General features: G+C 37.6%; 3 protein-coding genes across 3 annotated transcripts; 2 read left to right on the top strand and 1 right to left on the bottom strand.

The window, feature by feature from the left end:
- Positions 1-211: 211 nt before the first annotated feature.
- dynlt1a (dynein light chain Tctex-type 1a) lies at positions 212-1874 on the bottom strand. The gene is made up of 5 exons (XM_079832927.1): positions 1741-1874; positions 835-876; positions 569-692; positions 401-478; positions 212-304 (listed from the first exon to the last, which is right to left on the bottom strand). Exons 1-5 carry the CDS (start codon positions 1765-1767, stop codon positions 234-236), a joined length of 342 nt encoding a protein of 113 aa, XP_079689053.1. The 5' UTR covers positions 1768-1874; the 3' UTR covers positions 212-233.
- Positions 1875-2649: 775 nt separating this feature from the next.
- On the top strand, positions 2650-12842 carry zmpste24 (zinc metallopeptidase, STE24 homolog). Its single transcript, XM_079832812.1, has 10 exons — positions 2650-3016; positions 3230-3376; positions 3730-3816; positions 5475-5591; positions 5691-5843; positions 5925-6066; positions 6186-6364; positions 8977-9081; positions 9302-9445; positions 11082-12842. The coding sequence occupies exons 1-10, from the start codon at positions 2909-2911 to the stop codon at positions 11304-11306; spliced, it is 1407 nt and encodes a 468-aa protein (XP_079688938.1). The 5' UTR covers positions 2650-2908; the 3' UTR covers positions 11307-12842.
- Positions 12843-16009: 3167 nt separating this feature from the next.
- On the top strand, positions 16010-18063 carry atp5if1b (ATP synthase inhibitory factor subunit 1b). The gene is made up of 3 exons (XM_079833760.1): positions 16010-16857; positions 17358-17470; positions 17706-18063. Exons 1-3 carry the CDS (start codon positions 16789-16791, stop codon positions 17845-17847), a joined length of 324 nt encoding a protein of 107 aa, XP_079689886.1. The 5' UTR covers positions 16010-16788; the 3' UTR covers positions 17848-18063.
- The last annotated feature ends 1894 nt before the right edge of the window (positions 18064-19957 follow it).

The following is a 19957-nucleotide window of genomic DNA, read 5'->3' as shown; positions in this document are numbered from 1 at the left end:
ACTTGTTGTTATACACATCAGACCCATATCTGAAAATGACTCCACAGGATCCATTTTATGTTTAGTTTGATTTTATATATATATATACTATGAAAAGACACTCACATATTTAGAATTGAAAAAAGAATTTATTCAAGTTACAAATTAAACCGGGACATCATTACTTGTTTATGAGGCTTTCAAAAAGGTTCAGAAACCTTTGAACAGGAGACGGGCCTTCATGTTGGTCATCCTCAGATGGCAAGCCCAAAAACACTAACTACGCAGTATATGGTTTTATTCTCCCACCGTACTGTGCAGCTCCCTATGGGAAAACAAAAGTCAATGACATTTAAATAATCCACAAGTTTAAAGTAAGAAATCAAATCTGAAATACTTGCCTGTTCTAACAATGTCTTACCATCTGTAGTGTTGTCCCAGAAACACGAGCTGGCTGTGTGCAAACCAGCCCCATTTTTTTGCAGTATGATGCATGTCACTGGTCGAACAAACAGAAGAGTGGATTTGGATAAAACATACAGGTTTACATAAGAATTTTAGAAGAAGTTTAAATTGCCTGTTACCATACCAATGTATTTGAAAGGTTTTCCTAATTTAGTTAGCTGGCACAGACTTGACTCTACAATGTTTGACATCCACTGGCTGATTTTGCTGTGTTGGTAAGAGCTGTTTCCAATGGTGCTTTCAACAGCCTGTTGTCAAAAGACCCCATAATACATGATTGCAATGAATAATATTGACGATGTTCACTTTAAAATATTTACTCATGCAGTCAAAGTAATTGAATTGATAGTTGAAGATTGATTTAATGTCTACACATTAGTAAGTTCTTACTTCTTTGATAACTGTGGTAATCTCGTCCACAACAAATGTGGTCTGTGAATGAAAGCAATACATGGTTAAGGTCGCAGTTATATACAGTGCTGCTTGAACGTTTGTGAACCCCTTGCAGAATCTGTCAAAATGTGAATAATTTTAACAAAATAAGAGGGATCATACAAAATGCATGTTATTTTGAATATTTTTACATAAAATATGTTTACAGTCCATAAGACTAAATAGCTGAATTTATAAAAAAGTTCAAGTGTTGCACCCTTGATTCTTAATACTGTGTGTCGCTACCTGGATGATCAATGTTTTTTTTTCTTTTGTGATTGTTCAGGAGTCCCTTGTTTGTCCTGAGCAGTTAAACTGCCCAATGTTCTTCAGAACAATTGTCAATGTCCTCAGTGTGAAAAGATGGATCTCAAAATCATACAGTCACTGCTGGAAGGGTTCAAATATGCAAAAGATGTTGGTAAACTGAAGAATTTTCAGGACCTGGAGGATTTTTCTGAAGAACATTGGGCAGTTTAACTTCTCAGGACAAACAAGGGACTCATGAACAACCATAACAAAACAAGAAAGCAGCTGTGGATTATCCAGGGAATGGGAACGACACACGGTATTAAGAGTCAAGGGCACATAAACTTTTTATAAATTCAGCTTCTTTTTTGTCTTGTGGACGATATGTTAAAATATCGTATCCAGGATTTTCACAGATTCTGCAAGGGGTTCAAACTTTCAAGCAGCATATATCAAGGTCAAGGTGTCATTTATTGTCTCCCTATTAGGATAAATTTGTTATGAAAAATGAAATGTATGAAAAAATCTAGAGAATATTTATACTACATATAGAAGTAGGAATAACAACTCTATTACATAATGCTAGTTATTGTTAGGTTTTTGTAAGTAGCCTACCTCTTCAGCAGACTGATCTTCGTCCATTGCGCGACTTTATCCAGGGTGTTTTGTAGTTTCTATGGAGACAGACAAGGGTCACTCCCTGGATAATACCCTAATCACGGCCACAGAGCTGTTCCCATGAGGCTGCTCTTCAGTGTTTTGTTTTTGTCCCGTCTCGCAAAGCAACGACAGTACTGACAAAGAAATCGCCAACTAACTGTTGTCACATCTGCAGTATGTGTGGGGTGGAGGGTATATGTGTCCTTTTTTTGTAACTTAGTACAAATCTATGGAAAGCACATTTGGGAAATACATTTATTTAGCTTTGGTACATTAAGATACTGTATACTAATTTAATAAAAATCAACGTCCTCGCTTGACCTGCTCTAGCAGTTCTGATGTAGCCTTCTATTCATGCTATTGTGAAAAGGAATTATTCATATATTATTCAATTATTCATTATTCATATCAGTGATTTTTGCTTTTTTGTTTTCTTCAACTGTCCCGCAAGCCTGCGTGCTCTTCACTGACACGGTTGCTCGTCACACACTAAAAAGTGTGTTCTTTCTTCTGGTACTGGATAAAAAATAAATAAATAACTGTTGCATAAAGGTGAAGAAACACACCCATGTATACATTTATATTTCGCAAGTGTCTGACTATTGCAACATTTGCGAGTACTTTAATAATATTTATTTGATGTATTTTTTTAGCGCTCTAAGACTTTTGCGTGTATATTTTTTAAACGTTTCCTTTACATTTTGACTGTAAAGGAAACGTTTTGCTAAACTAATTTACATAATATAAATATGTAGTGTTTTTTTAAATAAATAAATCCAGTTTATCACAGTACATCTACCTTCATTATTGTACATTTTAATTTACAAAACTAGGAACCCATGTTCTGCTCTTGTGTCCGGTCGAACACAGTTTCTAGTTACACCGTATCTTCACATGAATGGGAAAGGAAGTGATAGAGCACGAGTTATCGTTATTTGTGCATCTCTGCATGTAGTTTTTCCAATTTATGGACATAACACACATACATTCTTGTATGGTCCAAGTCTCGTATTGGGTCGTAACAAGTACGAAGATTATTTGTTGCCTTGAATGAGCAGACTGCTGAATTACTGGATAGCTCGAGCTATTAACGGTGTCAACAAATAACTACCAAGCCGTAATAATGCTGCAGGAGATTCTTGCATTACCAGTTGAAGACAAAATCTTTTACGCTGTCCTGGTCTTCTCATGGACGGTGTATGTTTGGGAGGCCTACCTCGCCTACAGACAGGTGAGCATATGCTTATTGCTTTGTTTTGTTTGTGGAAAGCATTTATATTCAGTCACTTATGCATGTGGAATTTTCTATTCTAATTTGCATATTTTGATTATTAAAATCAAAATGATATTCTTTTAGAGCTTTGTGCAAATGCATTTTGATATACAGAAAAGAGGAACAATCTAAACCCTGTATAAACACCAAGACACGTTTTACCTTTCACAGAGGAAGATCTACAGGACTACAATGCATGTGCCCACTGAGCTGGGCAAGATAATGGATTCAGAGACCTTTGAAAAGTCTCGCCTCTATCAGCTGGACAAGAGCAACTTTGGCTTCTGGTCTGGACTCTACTCTGAGGCAGAGGGCACGGTGAGTTTAAACCCACATCCAAAGAAATTCTTGTAAATTTCAAAAACGTAAAACTGCATCCTGGTGGGGTGATTTTATGTATTTATTTTATTGATAATTATTGTTTTTATCAAGTATGATGCAATCTTTTATATATTATGCACTGTTTTCTATTCAGACAATTTCACATCTGTAGGTTTCAATTACACGTTTCTCATGAGTCCTCTGGGTGAAATCGTGCACCTTGTGGATTTATTCTGGTTAAGCCTGCACAGCAAAATTAACTTTCTTTAAGATTTTTTTTCCTGTCTTCACTTGCATCTGTCTCTTCCTCTAAGAATGTTTTCTTTTTATTGTTTTGTTTTATTTTGTAGCTGATACTGCTCCTGGGAGGAATTCCATTCCTTTGGAAAATGTCAGGGAATCTCACGGCTCGTTTTGGTTTTGGTCCAGAGTACGAGGTAGGTTATAGATGTCTTTTTTATATTTTTGTCTTTATTATTATTTTGTCATGTTGTATTTTAATCAATTTAATTCACTTTTTATTATTCAAAGAATCCTGAAAAAATGTACACAGTTGTTTTCAACATTAGTAATAATAATTAATGTTTCTTGAGCAGCAAATCAGCATATTAGAATGATTTCTGAAGCATCATGTGACACTGAAGACTGGAGTAATGATTCTTTGTCATTAAAGGAATAAATTGCATGTTATAATTTATTAAAATAGAACACAGTTATTTTAAATTGTAATTTTTTTAACACTATTTCTGTTTTTGCTGCATTTTAAATAAAATAAATGCAGACTTGGTGAGCAGAAGATTTTTAAAACGTTAAACATAAAAAAAATCTAAATCTTTTGAACGGTAGTGTACATTGATCTTGTCATAAAAAATAGTAATAGATGCTGGTATGGCAATAATAAAAACAAACAAACCCACCCTCAAACACTACTTGTAACTGCGGTCTGGAAGAGTTCCATTTGTGGTGTTGACATTAGGGATGTGACGGTGAGGAAATTTTCTCTCCGGTTAATCGACGCGTGGCAATACCGGTATCAGCCGTAAATGCGCACTCTGTGCGGCTGTGAATGAATGACGGTTCGGCCGTAAATGCGCGTTCTGTGCGGCTGTGAATGAATGGCGGTTCAGCCGTAAATGCGCGCTCTGTGTGGTCGTGCACATTTTAGTTTAGGTTTAGAATTAGCGCCAATTCGGGGTGGGTTGCTTGAATTGTGGGTTCATTAGCCTATTATTCTTAATGAAAAACACAACAACAAAACGGCACAATGTCACACTCCCTTAAATAGGTGCTTTTACATTTTGCTTTGAAACCAAATCTTCTGTGATCATCTCAGTCAGCTGCTCGCTCTCTTGATAAATGAAATCGGACTCCTGCTGCTGATCTGTGCTGCGACTCTCGTTCGGATCATGCTTTATTAAGCAGTCACCTCATGTTCAGTTTTTATTTGTATTGTTTGTTCTCTAACTGAACTAAATTATTTTATTACTATAAAAAACTAATCAAAACGACGGTGGGGGCGGTGCCACTATGGGCAAGTGATGTAACTGATGTTGAGTTTGAACACCAGGATCAACGTTCCCCACCCATGCTGTAGACCATTCTCAACAGGCTGGCCCATCTGACAAATAAAGAGCAGAGTTGGATCTCGGAAAGGTGTGGTTTAGAGAGACTAAATCCTTAAAACTGTGAGAAACGAGGAGAAGCTGTAATGTATATTAAGAGTGTTTCTTGACCTTGGATACATGTAAACCTATTGTAGGAGGTGTCCAAAACAAAATTAGGACTCTTTAAAATAGCATAATCAGGGAACGTTAACATCTTGAAACTAAAGAGGTTGTATTCCCATTTTAATTACATTTTATGTAAAATAATTGTTTGTTTTTATTATGTTTGTTAATTATTATATTTATGTAAAAATAATTGTCAAAAACCTTATTTTTGGGAGTCTAATCACCTTAATAAATGAATAAAAAATGTATTGTATACTGTACATACTAAATGCTGCTGAAATGGTTAGAAGCGTTTTATACTAGTATGCTATTTTAAACATATCCAGAAAGCATTATATTGTTTCAAATGGTCTTCTTGCCTTCAGATCTCCCATTCTTTGGCATTCCTGATGCTGGCAACACTCTTTAGTGCTTTCACTGGCCTTCCCTGGAGCCTCTATAACACTTTTGTTATTGAAGAGAAGCATGGATTCAACCAGCAGGTTGATAAAGTCTAACTCGTATCGATCTTTCAGTTATAGCAGGACTAAAACTAATGATGAAATGTACTGAAATCTCTTTAATTTGTCCCTTCCTTATAGACGCTGGGTTTCTTCCTGAAAGACGCTCTCAAGAAGTTTGCTGTGACTCAGTGTATTTTGTTGCCAGTGACATCATTGCTCCTCTACATCATCAAGATTGGTGGTGATTACTTCTTCATCTACGCCTGGCTCTTCACACTCATCGTCTCACTGGTCAGTTTTCAGTGCTTTTGCTGCATGGGTTGTCCGTGAGGAAAAGTGAACTGAACTGTCCCTTCTTTATTTGGTCTACAGATTCTAGTGACTATCTACGCAGACTACATCGCCCCTCTGTTTGATAAGTTCACTCCGCTGCCTGATGGAGAGCTGAAGAGTGAGATTGAGAGCATGTCAAAGTCCATCCACTTCCCCCTCACCAAGGTCTATGTAGTGGAAGGTACAGCAAACTATAATCTTTTCATTTTTGTTACTTTTAATAGAACTATAATTATCTCAGTTTTGATATCTATCCCTCTTTTCTCCCTTCTCCTAATATTTCTGTTCACTCTTTTCTAGGTTCAAAGAGATCTTCCCACAGTAATGCCTATTTCTATGGTTTCTTCAAAAACAAGCGCATTGTACTGTTTGACACACTTTTGGAGGACTACTCCCCTTTAAATAAATCTGAAGAGAAAGAACCAGGAACGGGAGAGGAGAACGAGACGGTGGCCAATGAGAGCAAGTCCAAACCAAAGGTCAGAGGGTCGGAGCCAGAACACTAACAAATTAGATAAAATGCTGTATTGTAGTGATGCACCGAAATTTGCTGCACTTTAATACGCCATGACCGTTCAATGTAGCCACATCAGCTTAAGCAGCAGCAAGGATCAAATGCACGTATCACCTCCTCTCTTTACTACTAATTACGAAATAATCTTGAGTGAATGCCAGAAGGTATCTTGAAATATACATTACAACTTGATTTTCAGTGAAATGAATCCGTTCAATCGGTGTTTCAACTGGGAAAGACGTCAGTAAATCAGCGTGTAGACTACAATGTCATGTAACGTTACATTTACCTCAAGAAAGTAGGGCTGTCAAAATTGCTCAAAAATGACGTTCGAATATTCCCTCTAAAAAAAGCACGAATATTCGAACTATTCGAACATCTGGTTGCGCATTTTATCAATGACGCGCATTACGTCAATAACAGGACAAATGAATACAAAGAGACAACTACTTATATAGGTAGTCTATTTAAGTTTAAACATATTTGACAACGTATTACCTACACAAAAACAAGTAAATCAACTAATGGCTAAAGACCGCAGACCTCACTCTCTCGCCCTCACGCTCTCTGCTCATAACGGCTTAAATGAACACACACATTTTGAGGCTGATCAAGAGTTTTGTGCAAGCAATTTAAGGTCGCGACTCTTGTCCCAAATATAGCAGGCTTCATTCAGTGATTGAAACAAATATTAATATAAGTTTTACAGCATATTATTGAACGCTCCGAGCGAGCTGTGCTAAACATGGAACTTTTCCTTGACATGAAACGGAAAATAATCAAACCAGTGGAAGCCGTGCATTTATCCTTCATTCATGCAATATCTATTCAGTCAGTACCTCGGCTCCATTGCTTGACAGAACTCCCTGAAGCCGCCCCATCCACGACACTGATCGCTCTCACGTCCTTACAAATGAACAAAATTAATTTCTCCGTTATGGCCTCGCGTGTTGCAGACAGAGAGCTTGTGGCGGGCGATGCAAAGTAAGGGTGGTCCAGTTTGCACATACAAATGAGTTGCTTATATTTACAAAACGAGCCTACAAAAGCATAAAAAAGCCCGTTTATTAAAGAAAAGTTCACGAAACTAAGTGAAAACTCACTAAAGTGTTTAGTGAAATTAGGAAACATTTAGATATCATAAATTGAGTTGTATAAGTTAACGTTACATTTCTACATACATTTTGTTCTCATGTCACAAGTAATATCAAGGTTTATTTTGATCTGTTTTACATGATTCTTTTGTGGTGTGGTTTTCGGTGAAGTGTGCTAAAATGAATATCGTCACCTGTGTACATTAGCCCACTTCTTCTCGACGCTTTTCCTGATAGTTTATAGATCAATTACTCCGAGTCGCCATCTGTCGTTTCAAAGAAAAGCACAACGGCGAGCGCGTCAAGTATAAACACCTCGTCCGTTTCGGGAGGAGCGCGCGCAGTCAGCGGAGGCTCGCGCTGCGGAGACAGGCCATAGTAAACAAGGCTTCAGGCGCTAGCGCCCACTCGCAAAGCAGACAGCCACGCCTCTACTACCGCGGGCGTTTTTCCCCCCACATTTTTTTATTTATTCGAATATTAATTTTCACCTTCGAAATTCGTTTTTTAAAAACTATTCGAATATATATTCGAATTTAGAATATTCGTTGACAGCCCTACAAGAAAGCTATTAAATGTCCATAAAAGAAGAACATTTTGCTAAATATATGCTCTGTATTGCATATTCGTTATATTTTTACTTAACCTGTTAGTGCTGTCTTCATTATGTTTTAGTTAAATATTTATATTTCACCAACAAACTGGAGTAGAAACTATTGTTATTAAAATTTGGATATAAAAACAGCCTTATGTGCAATTTAAATGTTTGTACAACTCAGTTTTAGCTCTTTAAGTGTTAATTTTGAATTATTAATGTATATTTTTTTTCAGTTTTTTTCCAAGTGCATCCTGAATTTTCAGTTTCAACCCCAGATTTTAATTTCGGTGCATCCCTACTGTATTGCACTAACTTACACTATTGGTCATAAGTTTGAATTCTGCAAGATTTTTTAAATACTTTTATTCAGCAAGAGCACATTTAATTGATCAAATGTTAAAGTAAAGATATTTATAATGTTGAAGAAAAATTCCATTTCAAATAAATGCTGTTCTTTTGAACTTTCTATTCATCAAAGAATCTTGAAAAAAATAGTTTCCACAAAAATATTAAGCAGCACAACTGTTTTAAACTGATAATCATAATAAATGTATATAAGAATGATTTCTGAAGGGTCATTTGATGGCTGTTATCACGGTTTTAAATTGTAATAAGATTTCACAATATTAGTTTTAACTGTATTTTTAATCAAATAAATGCAGCTTTGTTGAGCGTAAGAGACTTATTAAACATGAAAAAAGTCTTACAGACCCTAAACTTTTGATTGGTAGTGTGAGGAAAAAAAACAGTAGTCCCTTACAATATTACAAAAAGTAGGTACTGCATAATTTCCAAGTGTCTCTTACACTGCATTATGTAGCCAATTATTTTCAATGTTTCAAAATGTTGGGGGTTTTCAGTTTTTTTTTTTTTGTCTTTATTTAGAACAAGAAACAGGGCTGCAGTAACTCAGAAGTTCTGGCAGTTCTTGGACATGAACTGGGACATTGGAAACTAGGCCACACAGTCAAGAACATTGTCATCAGCCAAGTGAGTCGCTTTTTTTGTTAAATTTTTGTCTTCACAAAGGAAATATTTCTTAAAGCTACTATATCAATTGTTTTTGTCACAGCACATTCTTGATTTCTGCAATGTTAATTTCTCCGAAAACACTGAAAATCCTTGTTTTGGTGTCAATTTCCTTCCTTTTTACGAGCAAATGAAAAGAGGGCCATAATTTGATGATGTTATTGTCTCCGTTTCTTTACAGATGAACTCCTTCCTGTGTTTCTTCCTTTTTGCTGTGCTGATTAGTCGAAAAGAACTCTTCATGGCATTTGGTTTTCATGACATCCAACCGACTCTTATCGGGCTGATGATCATCTTTCAGTTTATCTTCTCGCCTTACAATGAGGTAACACACATCTTACTTTTTTTCCCCCTGCCCCTTCCTTCTCTCTGAAATATACATGTGGGCTCATTTGCTAACCTGTGTGCAAACATTTTTGATTAGAAATTATGATTTATGCAGGACATTATAATACATTTGGAAAAGAAATGGGCTGCATCTGAAATCGCATGCTTCCCTACCAGTGTTAATTTTGACAGCAAATTTTGATTTAGTTTTAGTCATAGTCTTTTGACTAAAATACCCTTTAGTTTTAGTCATATTTTAGTCACCTGAATTATTTTATTTTTAGTCTAGTTTTAGTCAACTAAATATCATATGATTTTAGTCGACTAAAATCTAATGAGTTTAGTTCAATTGTAATACATTAAGCATTTAAGCTCCATTTAATTTTGACATCATTTTGTTTTTGACATTAAAAATACACAAAAGAGAGCACAATTCACTTTTTGTTTGTTTTTTAAAAACATCTATATAGTTTTTATAACTTTGTATTTCTGTTTTAGTTAGTAGGCCATATCAGGTAAAGCTTCAAATAAGTTTATTTATTTTTTTAATTACTGTTAACATTTATTTAATTTCAAGTAATTTTTTTTTAATGGTTTTAGTTAACTATTATAACCCTGATACTTTATTGAATATGTGTCAAATACTGGTCTTTCCTCCTGACTATAAATTAAATGGGAATGAAAGGAAATACAGTTTATTGTGTAACCAAATCCGAATATATAATGTGTGACTTAAATTATAAACAAGCTCGAAATACACATTGACTCTTATTTTGAAACGTCTGCGCCTCTATTGCAGTTGCAGGAGCTCATTCAAGTTCAGGTGATAAAATATGCATTGTTACAACCGTCTAAAACATATTACTATATAAATATCGTAAACATTGTCATTATTCATCAGCATTAGTTCATAAACAATGGGGATGCGGGGGTGAGCCTGTAGAGCGCGTAACAGTGCCGTGTTTTCCAGTGGTTAGATCAGCAAGTTCAAATTAAATGTGCGCATCTATTACACAGAACATCAGTTCTGACTGGATCTCTTCCCTAATCGACCCTTTTTATTTGTTGACGAAAATGACAGTAAGTTTTCGTCATAGTTTTAGTCATCCAACACTAGTTTTTATTTAATTATCGTCTCGTTTTCGTCAGTGAAAATAGGTCGTTGACGAAAATTGACACAAATTATTCGTCAACGAAATGAACACTGTTCCCTACTATATAGTAGGTGAAAAACGGTATGTGACAAAATAAGTATCCATAGTACTTATAAAAGAGTAGGCAAAAAGTACCCAGAATACCTACTTCTTCTGAAGAGATTCTAAAATGTGTGCATACAACGAACACTTTACCTATCCCTTGAGGCAACAGGAGAGGAGTTGTGACTGGTAGTGATGCGATGCTACTGATGCTGGTAGATCACATGACAATTACAACATAGTGAATGTTGCACGTCCGGATTACATTCATACTACACACATTCACGTTATATATAGAACATACATTTTAGCAGTCATAAAGTAATTACTTTTTCAAAATGAGTACCTAATCGAGTATGCGATTTCGGACGCAGCAATGCTCATTTTCTGAATAATCGAATACATCTAGTTTGTGATCACTTTCTTTTTTTTCTGCAGTTGCTGTCGTTCTGTTTGACGGTGTTGAGCCGAAGGTTCGAGTTTCAGGCAGACGCATTTGCACGCAATATGGGCCGATCATCTGAGCTGTACTCCGCTCTCATCAAGCTCAATAAAGACAACCTGGGCTTCCCTGTAGCAGATTGGCTGTTCTCTATGTGGCATTACTCCCATCCTCCCCTGCTAGAGCGGCTCAGAGCCCTCACTGGACCCAAGCAAGACTGACGGCTTTCCAAGGGGGGGCCATGTTCACCACTCGCTCCCCCAAGAAAGGGTCTCCGCCGGCCTCTGTTGGCCCTCTGATATCGATGCCTATTTCTCTCTCTTTCCTTCTCTTTTATTTCTATTCCTCTTCCTAAGTGTTTGGGATTTGTCATTTGTTTATCACCCTTGAGGGAAGTCTAAATTGTTTTCAGATGGCTTCAGACAACTCCGTGTTCAAGATGTTAAGTCTGTGGGTTCTGTATGCCTTTTGCAATTGTTCTTGATATGATTTTGATTGTTTTAATTCGATTGTACATTTTAGCTGTGAATTTTCCCTCCTGTTCTTTAGAACCATGCATTCCCACTTTGGTTTAGTGTAATCCACTTGGAACGTGAGAGAGGAGGTTAAAACATTTTAGGGGGGCCCTCAGCACCATATGAAACCAAGAGATTCTTACATTTAATATTGAGTGCCAGTTAGTGAATTTAAAATAATGTCTGTCTGTTGAAACTGGAATGAGGATTGTCTGCAGTATAATGAAGCTCATGGTTCAAATGACATGTTATGCGAGACCGCTATTCTGAACTTGTATGGCTCAAGAAGGCCTACTAAAATGTCTATTCCAATTTTAGTTCCTTTGACAACCTTTGGAAATATTTTTTTTTTTTTTTTTTTTTTACTTTTAAAACCAAAATAGTTTGAAAGTTTGTGTAAATATAAACATTTTTGTGAAAAATTAGCAACATACAAGGGCAAAGGTGACTAAAAATATTTAATGAGTGGTTAGAAATTGTTTAATTTATTTAGTTAATTTTCTCTCTGTGCCTGAGTGTACAAAAATGTTACTATGAGACTGTGTAGAAACATGTCACATCTTTTTCCCAATTTCCTCCGAATTTAATTTAATTTAATCTCTGAATCGTGTCAGTTTTGCTGGTGGCTTGGAACTGCGTTTATAAGGATTCGTGAGTTTTAAGATTAAGAATACACATGGCTGTTAGATTTTGCATGCAATCTTGTCAAAATGTTGGACTCTAAAGGCTTACTGTGACTGATATGTTAATGGCTTGAAGCGTAGTAGTAATGTCTTGAAGAGTCCATGAAATGCCTACCAATTGAAAATTGGCCCTAAACGGTAACATCCTTAGAGTGATATGGCTGTAGGTTTATATTTATCCCCAAGGAATATGTCTTTGACATCTGGAGTTTTTGACTGACTGGAAAGATAAACTTTTGCATCACTATGAATAAAAAAAGATCACGACAGCTTTGGTATAAGCTTGTTTTATATATCCATGTAATGTTTTTATATATATACAGTGGGGAGAACAAGTATTTGATACACTGCCGATTTTGCAGGTTTGCCCACTTACAAAGAGATGGTGGTCCAGTGGGTTAAACCATGGAACTCATACGCAGAAGGTTGGTGGTTCGATCTCAGCGGTAACCACCAGTGTGTCCTTGAGCAAGGCACTTTACTCCATGTTGGGGATTGTCCCTGTAAGTCGCTTTGGATAGAAGTGTCTGCCAAATGCATAAATGTAAATGTACAAAGCATGTAGAGGTCTGTAATTTTTTATCATAGGTACTCTTCAACTGTGAGTGATGGAATCTGAAACAAAAATCCAGAAAATCACATTGTATGATTTTTAAATAATTAATTTGCATTTTATTCTATGACATAAGTATTTGATCACCTACCAACCAGTAAGAAATCCGTCTCTCACAGACCTGTTCGTTTTTCTTTAAGAAGCCCTCCTGTTCTCGTATTAACTGCACCTATTTGAACTCGTTACCTGTATAAAAGACACCTGTCCACACACTCAATCAAACAGACTCTAACCTTTCCACAATGGCCAAGACCAGTGTGCTGTTTAAGAACATCAGGGATAAAATCGTAGACCTGCACAAGGCTGGGAAGGGCTACAAGACAATGGGCAAGCAGCTTGGTGAGAAGGCAACAACTGTTGGCACAATTATTAAAAAATGGAAGAAGTTCAAGATGACAGTCAATCTCCCTCGGTCTGGGGCACCATCCAAGATCTCACCTCGTGGGGCATCAATGATCATTAGGAAGGTGAGGGATCAGCCCAGAACTACACGGCAGGACCTGGTCAATGACCTGAAGAGAGCTGGGACCACAGTCTCAAAGAAAACCATTAGTTACACACTATGCCGTTATGGATTAAAATCCTGCAGCGTAGGCAAGGTCCCCCTGCTCAAACCAGCACATGTCTAGGCCCGTCTGAAGTTTGCCAATGACCATCTGGATGATCCAGAGGAGGAATGGGAGACGGTCATGTGGTCTGATGAGACAAAAATAGAGCTTTTTGGTCTAAACTCCACTCGCCGTGTTTGGAGGAAGAAGAAGGACGAGTACAACACCAAGAACACCATCCCAACCGTGAAGCATGGAGGTGGAAACATCATTTTTTGGGGATGCTTTTCTGCAAAGGGGACAGGACGACTGCACCGTATTGAGGGGAGGATGGATGGGGCCATGTATTGCGAGATCTTGGCCAACAACCTCCTCAGTAAGAGCATTGAAGATGGGTTGTGGCTGGGTCTTCCAGCATGACAACGACCCGAAACACACAGCCAGGGCAACTAAGGAGTGGCGCCGTAAGAAGCATCTCAAGGTCCTGGAGTGGCCTAGCCAGTCTCCAGACCTGAACCCAATAGAAAATCTTTGGAGGAAGCCGAAACCTGAAGGATCTGGAGAAAGTCTGTATGGAGGAGTGGGCCAAAATCCCTGCTGCAGTGTGTGCAAACCTGGTCAAGAACTACAGGAAACATATGATTTCTGTAATTGCAAACAAAGGTTTCTGTACAAAATATTAAGTTTTGCTTTTCTGATGTATCAAATACTTATGTCATGCAATAAAATGCAAATTAATTACTTAAAAATCATACAATGAGATTTTCTGGATTTTTGTTTTAGATTCCGTCACTCACAGTTGAAGAGTACCCATTCTAAAAATTACAGACCTCTACATGCTTTGTAAGTGGGCAAACCTGCAAAATCAGCAGTGTATCAAATACTTGTTCTCCCCACTGTATGTGTGTGTGTGTGTGTGTATACGTATACAAATAAAATCTCTGCAGGTTCATTCATTGTTCTATTCACACCATTTAAGTATACAAAATGATCAAGAAGGAAAAACAAATACATTTGAGACCCTAAAGGGACATATGTATAGTCTGTTTATGGGCCTGAAACAAAGTTTGAATAGAATGGAATGGTGATGGGAGAAAAAATTATGTGTCAATGCTTTTGCTTTCTCTCACAAATGTATTGCATTCCCCAGATAAACTTTTGTTTTCATTCGGCACGCGACTCTCACGTTGTATCATGGGTATTATCTAGCCTTGCGTACGTGGCATTGTGAGATTGTGGCCTCTCAAGGGCCCTGTCCCAAATGGCACCCTAAACCCTCATGGGGTGCGTCTCAATCAGCTCCCTAGTTCAGTAGTCAGGGCACTGATCAGGACTTATCAAGTCAATGGGCTAACTCCCTGATCAGTACCCTGACTACTGAACTAGGGAGCTGATTGAGCCACACCCTCCTCTGAGTCCGCACTTCCACGACGTAATGCCGCTTTGACTGCCGGGAAGAAGTCCGTTGAGTGCCAGAGCGGGCTCGGCAGAAGTGCGCGTCGAGGGCGCATATCGACCTCAAATGGGGCGCTCGCGAGCACCCTTCTGAGACCTAAAATGACAAATGGGACACCTTGCAGTCTCGTGGACTTAACGGACACGCGCACGCAGCGGCCATTGTAAGTCCACAAGACCGAAAGTGCACATGTGCCCTTTGGGACAGGGCCCAAATAACCACACTAGCGGTCTTTAGCTCTTGAGAGCGCGTGCACGCAACAGGAAGCAATTAAGTAGCCTATGCAAGACTCTAGGCTTGTTTGAGATGCGCCTCGCCTGCAGTTCAGCCGAGACCATAGACCGTAAAAAAATAGACGAGACTAGGCGGCTGCAGTGAGGGGAGGAGTGAAAAAAGTGCAGGCAAGCCGGACAGTTCTCTCTTCTCGTAGTGGATCCGACACCTGCGAGATCAAAGGCGGATATCGCGGGATTCACTCTCGTGCGCTTTGTTGCTGATAAACTGGATGTAATTTAAGTTCTGTTACTTTTATATGAAAATAAATATTATGAACAAGACACCTAAAGTTTTTGTTATTTATTTCCATTCGAAAGACGTGTTTATCAATCATTTTGACTTTAATTAGGCCTACATACATGTTTTTATATATATATATATATATATATAAATATGACAACAATCACATAACCCACAGAGAGATCGCCTTTGTTAGAGAGTTTGGGAATATTCACACATAAAAACATGATCTCAGAGTTTTAAAATCAAACATTAAAAAAAAAGAACCATACATCACGGTTGTTTAAACCAATAAGCATTAAGCTGTGTCGTCAGCAAGTCGTTTCCCATCATGCTTTTGCTCCGCGCAGTCTGTGGAGAGCAGCTGCGGCTGCGCTCAACTGCAGAATCCGACACATCCGCCTTTCGCTCGCGAGAGTTTTTTGACATACGTCAGCATGACATCAGAGCAAGGCGGACCGCCCTCGGACACTTTTCTAACCGGAATGCATCTCGCGCTGATCACCGGTGATCGGTTCTGCGCAGATTTCACTCATCTCAAACAAGCCTTCTCTCAGATCTGAAAAACGCCACAAATTAACCATGGTTTTATTATAGTAAAAGTGTTGGAACCATGTTTTTTTTGTTGGTAGATTGATTAACGTTACCATTTGTGTAACCAGTTTTACTAGTTTATTTGTGGTTACCATGGTTTAAATAATGGTTTTGTAGTAAAACCATGGTACATGTTCATGGGTGGCCTTAAAATGCTAGTTCGCCCAAAATGATTGATATAGGGACTACTGAACATTTAGAAGTTTATTTTAAAATGCAAAGTATTGAAAAACAAAATAAAGTTCTGTAAACACTTTCCCATCGAGTAAGCAAACACGCGTACTTGCGTCAAATACACAGGACATGTATAAGTGCAAAAACCGCAAATTTGGACAGAATGAGTGCACTATGTTTCGGACACCACAACAATGGCGGTCCCTTAAAATATTGCCCTGTTTATAGGGTATATTAGGCGATTTCGACCAAGCTATATATTTTTTGTAAGAATTTATATTTTCTCTTTATATATAGGCTATTCATAGATAGATATACATAAAGGCTTAATTTGACCCACGATTGTCGACTGTACCATTGTGTCTTAAAAAACAAACAAGAAAACAAACAAACATCGATCCTATAAGCTCGCAGGTTGTTTTTAGTACTATATTTCCATTAATAGAATAAACTCACTTCTAAATGACCATTGGATAACAACGATTGTAATTACATATCACTCTCCTATTTTGCTATGATAATGGTACGTTCCTGTTTTGAGTCTACGTAAAACAGGAGCGCACGCTCATGTCAGTCAGAGCATGCATGAGCACATGAAGAGAAAATGGCGAGGTTTCTAAACTCTAATATAAGGAAGGTTTTGGCCACACAGATCAGGATGGCGTCTGACCAGGTAGATATAATAAAAATAGCCTAATATTCCGTAGCCTAAAGGGGGGGAAGGGTTTCACTGTATTTCAAATGCCTGTTCAGCACGCACGTCAGTTTGTTGCCAATGTATTCAATCAACTGTTTCCAGAATAAATGCGTATGTTATACACGTGACCCTGACCCTTTGTTATAACGTTGGTAAAACGTGTCAACGCAGGACCTGTTTTACGTAATTACACAACAAGAGCGCTTTCAGGTTGCCCTTCTGTTGTGACCCTTATGTTTACATTCAAGATACTTCTACATTCTTTGTACTTTCAACTGCGAAACTCATGGAGCAGTACAGTGTAGTAATCTACAGTATATGGTATTCATATATGTTCATACTTGAGATGTGTATAATTTATTTGTATATTGGCCTTAATTTGTGTTTGTCAATCTATGGAGCTGTTACTAATTACTGGTAGAGTAATAAACAATTCCGTCTTGTGCAATATGTGCCTGTCTCTCCCTCTGATAAAGCTAGGAGAACTGGGTAAAGGTGCTGGGAAAGGAGGTGGCGGTGGAGGTTCGGTGAGGGAGGCAGGAGGTGCGTTCGGCAAGAAACAGGCCGCTGAGGAGGAGATGTACTTCAAGTGAGTGGTTTTGCTTAATCCCATTGTATTTCATCTTTCACGCTAGATCTCTACTGCTTACATGGGTATCAGCAAGATCTGCCCTCTTAGTATTTGATTCTGTCATTTGCAGCTGTAAAGCTTGCACAGTCTTCCATTGCACTGTTTTACTTTAGAAGGATTTGTTATTTACCAATTGGAAGCCTGATATGTTTCATTTAACTGCATGTCTTCTTTGTCTCTATCACTTTCACAGGAGAAAAGAGCAAGAACAATTAGCTGCTCTGAGAAGACACCACCAGGATGAGATTGACCACCACAAGAAGGAGATTGAGAGATTACAACAGGAGATCAGTCGCCATGAGGGCAAAATCAGAAAACTTAAACATGATGACTGAGACTGGCGAACCTAAATTTCATAGACAAATGCCCCACACAGAATGTTGTAAACTTGATTGAATAATTGTGGATGATTTATATTAAGACTTGAACTGTAATATCTGCTCTCACTTATGAAAGCACATTATAATGCATATGATTGAAACACTGAAATGATGTGTATTAAATCAGTACAGTTTCTCCTCTTGTCAATAAACATTAACTTGTGTCTCAAATGTGTATTGGTATCAATAATATGCTTAATATTGCACAAAAACAGCAAATTATTTGAGAATCAATATTAATCTAATAAACTGAGTCTACCAAATGCAAAAAAATGAATCCAACACTTTTGTGGAAGGGGAGCTTTAATAACAATGCGTTTCGACTTGTATACATCAGGTATGATGCGTAAACATTGTAAGAACAACTTCAAATGTGTTCATCATACCTGTTGTATACCCTGAAGAAGGCTCTCAAGCCCCACTGTTTTTTTTTTAAAGCTCCCCTTTACCACAAGTGTTGCTGGATTCCTTTTTTTTTGCATCTTTCACATTGTCTGCTTCCATGCACCTTGTGAGTTGGTAAAGTCGCTCCAGATCCTACCTTATATAAGTCTACCAAATTAAATAACACACATTTTAGTATTATCTTATCAACCCACTTCAGAGGCCTATTGCACAAAACTAGGATAAGGGATTAAGCCGGGATATCTTGGTGATCCTGGCTCAATTTATCCGTGATCCGGTTGCACTAAAGCTGGATAGGGTGGCAGTTGGATGTTATGGTATAAATTACCATGGAGATTTATTCTGTGGAGCTAGCCTGCTCCAGACCAGGCTAAATTCCAGGATCTATTTAATCTCATCCCTTATGTCAGTCAGCAGTCACCACAAACGGAAACCAATAGTTATTCTACTGCCCACTATACATTGTTATCACATATAACTAGACCCACTGTCATTATTTAAACGTTTGTGATCATAATTTCAATCATTTTGGATAAATTATGATTTTTAGATGATGTTGCTATCATTAGATAATTTACGGTTTCCCATAGACTATAAGGCTATATATAAAAATGATAGAATATTAGGGCCACAGAGGAAAAAAAAGAAAAGTCACAGACTTCGAAAAATTAAGTCATAATATTGTAACCCGTTGTTTTATAGGAAGACGGTTGTTAAAATGACAGCTGTGGGGCATTTCGTGGAATTGTTCTTCAGTATGGTTTCACAAACAAGGACATACTTAATCTCTTGGCACATCAGCGTCACATTGTCATAAGTATCAGGACTGTAAAAAGAATATGCATCTTTTCCGCAGAAAGAACCAGCCTCATAAATGTATGACTTTTTCCTTCTTCCTCAGTGTGGCCCTAATACTCGGCCGTATAAAATACACATTCCACATAAATATAAAAACACAAAGTGTAACATTAGGTTCCTTTATTGAATAAGGATAAAACAAAGCAGGTAAACCATCAGCTCCTTTCGAAACTGAAGTCACACAGTGACTCAACAATACAACAAAAGGATTATACAACAAAAGGATAAATACACATTCAAAGATAGAGATTAAATATATATATATATATAAAACACACCCCGCTTGTCTGCACACTGAAATAAATGCAGGACAAATCCACACACATCAACTGAACAGACAAATGAATGGATGCAGTAGCCTCCCTGCAAACTTGTATTACACACAGTATACAGCACAAACATCATAAGAGGCCAAAAAAAAACAAAAAAAATCGGTGGACAGCATAAGAAGCTGAGTACAACGGTTAAGATTAAACTGTAGCCTACTACTGAGCGTAGTAATTATGTAAGCCTTTAATAATTTATCAAAGCCTTATACAGTGTGATGGGGTTACTTTACACAATTTCACTCGTATCTGTTGTCCATTTCAATTAAAAGTTAAACTGTTTCATAATCAGTGTACAACTGCATTTTTGGAGATGTGAATTAACTATTTGGATTGTAATTGTGATGTTTCAGCGGAGCGGTGAGTGTGTAATTGTGCACTACTTACGCATTCAGGAGGTCTGCAATACTTTGCCATGCTTTTTCTCTTTGCTTTATCACTGTGGCGGTGTTGCCTTTCTTCTTAATTATGTATTT

Source organism: Gobio gobio (assembly GCF_949357685.1).
Source record: "Gobio gobio genome assembly, chromosome: 13".
Taxonomy (NCBI): Eukaryota; Metazoa; Chordata; class Actinopteri; order Cypriniformes; family Gobionidae; genus Gobio; species Gobio gobio.
This window is presented reverse-complemented; position numbering and strand designations above follow the sequence as displayed.

What these genes read in the sequence shown, in the direction of transcription:
- dynlt1a (XM_079832927.1), bottom strand. Translation starts at nt 1,767, where the DNA reads ATGGACGAAGATCAGTCTGCTGAAGAG. An exon ending in AAGATCAGTCTGCTGAAGAG is followed by an intron (nt 877 to 1,740) that starts GTAGGCTACTTA and finishes TTTCATTCACAG; the next exon opens with ACCACATTTGTTGTGGACGA. An exon ending in CTGGGACAACACTACAGATG is followed by an intron (nt 305 to 400) that starts GTAAGACATTGT and finishes GTTTTCCCATAG; the next exon opens with GGAGCTGCACAGTACGGTGG.
- zmpste24 (XM_079832812.1), top strand. Translation starts at nt 2,909, where the DNA reads ATGCTGCAGGAGATTCTTGCATTACCAGTTGAAGACAAAATCTTTTAC. An exon ending in GTTTTGGTCCAGAGTACGAG is followed by an intron (nt 3,817 to 5,474) that starts GTAGGTTATAGA and finishes TCTTGCCTTCAG; the next exon opens with ATCTCCCATTCTTTGGCATT. An exon ending in AGCATGGATTCAACCAGCAG is followed by an intron (nt 5,592 to 5,690) that starts GTTGATAAAGTC and finishes CCTTCCTTATAG; the next exon opens with ACGCTGGGTTTCTTCCTGAA.
- atp5if1b (XM_079833760.1), top strand. Translation starts at nt 16,789, where the DNA reads ATGGCGAGGTTTCTAAACTCTAATATAAGGAAGGTTTTGGCCACACAG. An exon ending in TCAGGATGGCGTCTGACCAG is followed by an intron (nt 16,858 to 17,357) that starts GTAGATATAATA and finishes CCTCTGATAAAG; the next exon opens with CTAGGAGAACTGGGTAAAGG. An exon ending in GAGGAGGAGATGTACTTCAA is followed by an intron (nt 17,471 to 17,705) that starts GTGAGTGGTTTT and finishes TCACTTTCACAG; the next exon opens with GAGAAAAGAGCAAGAACAAT.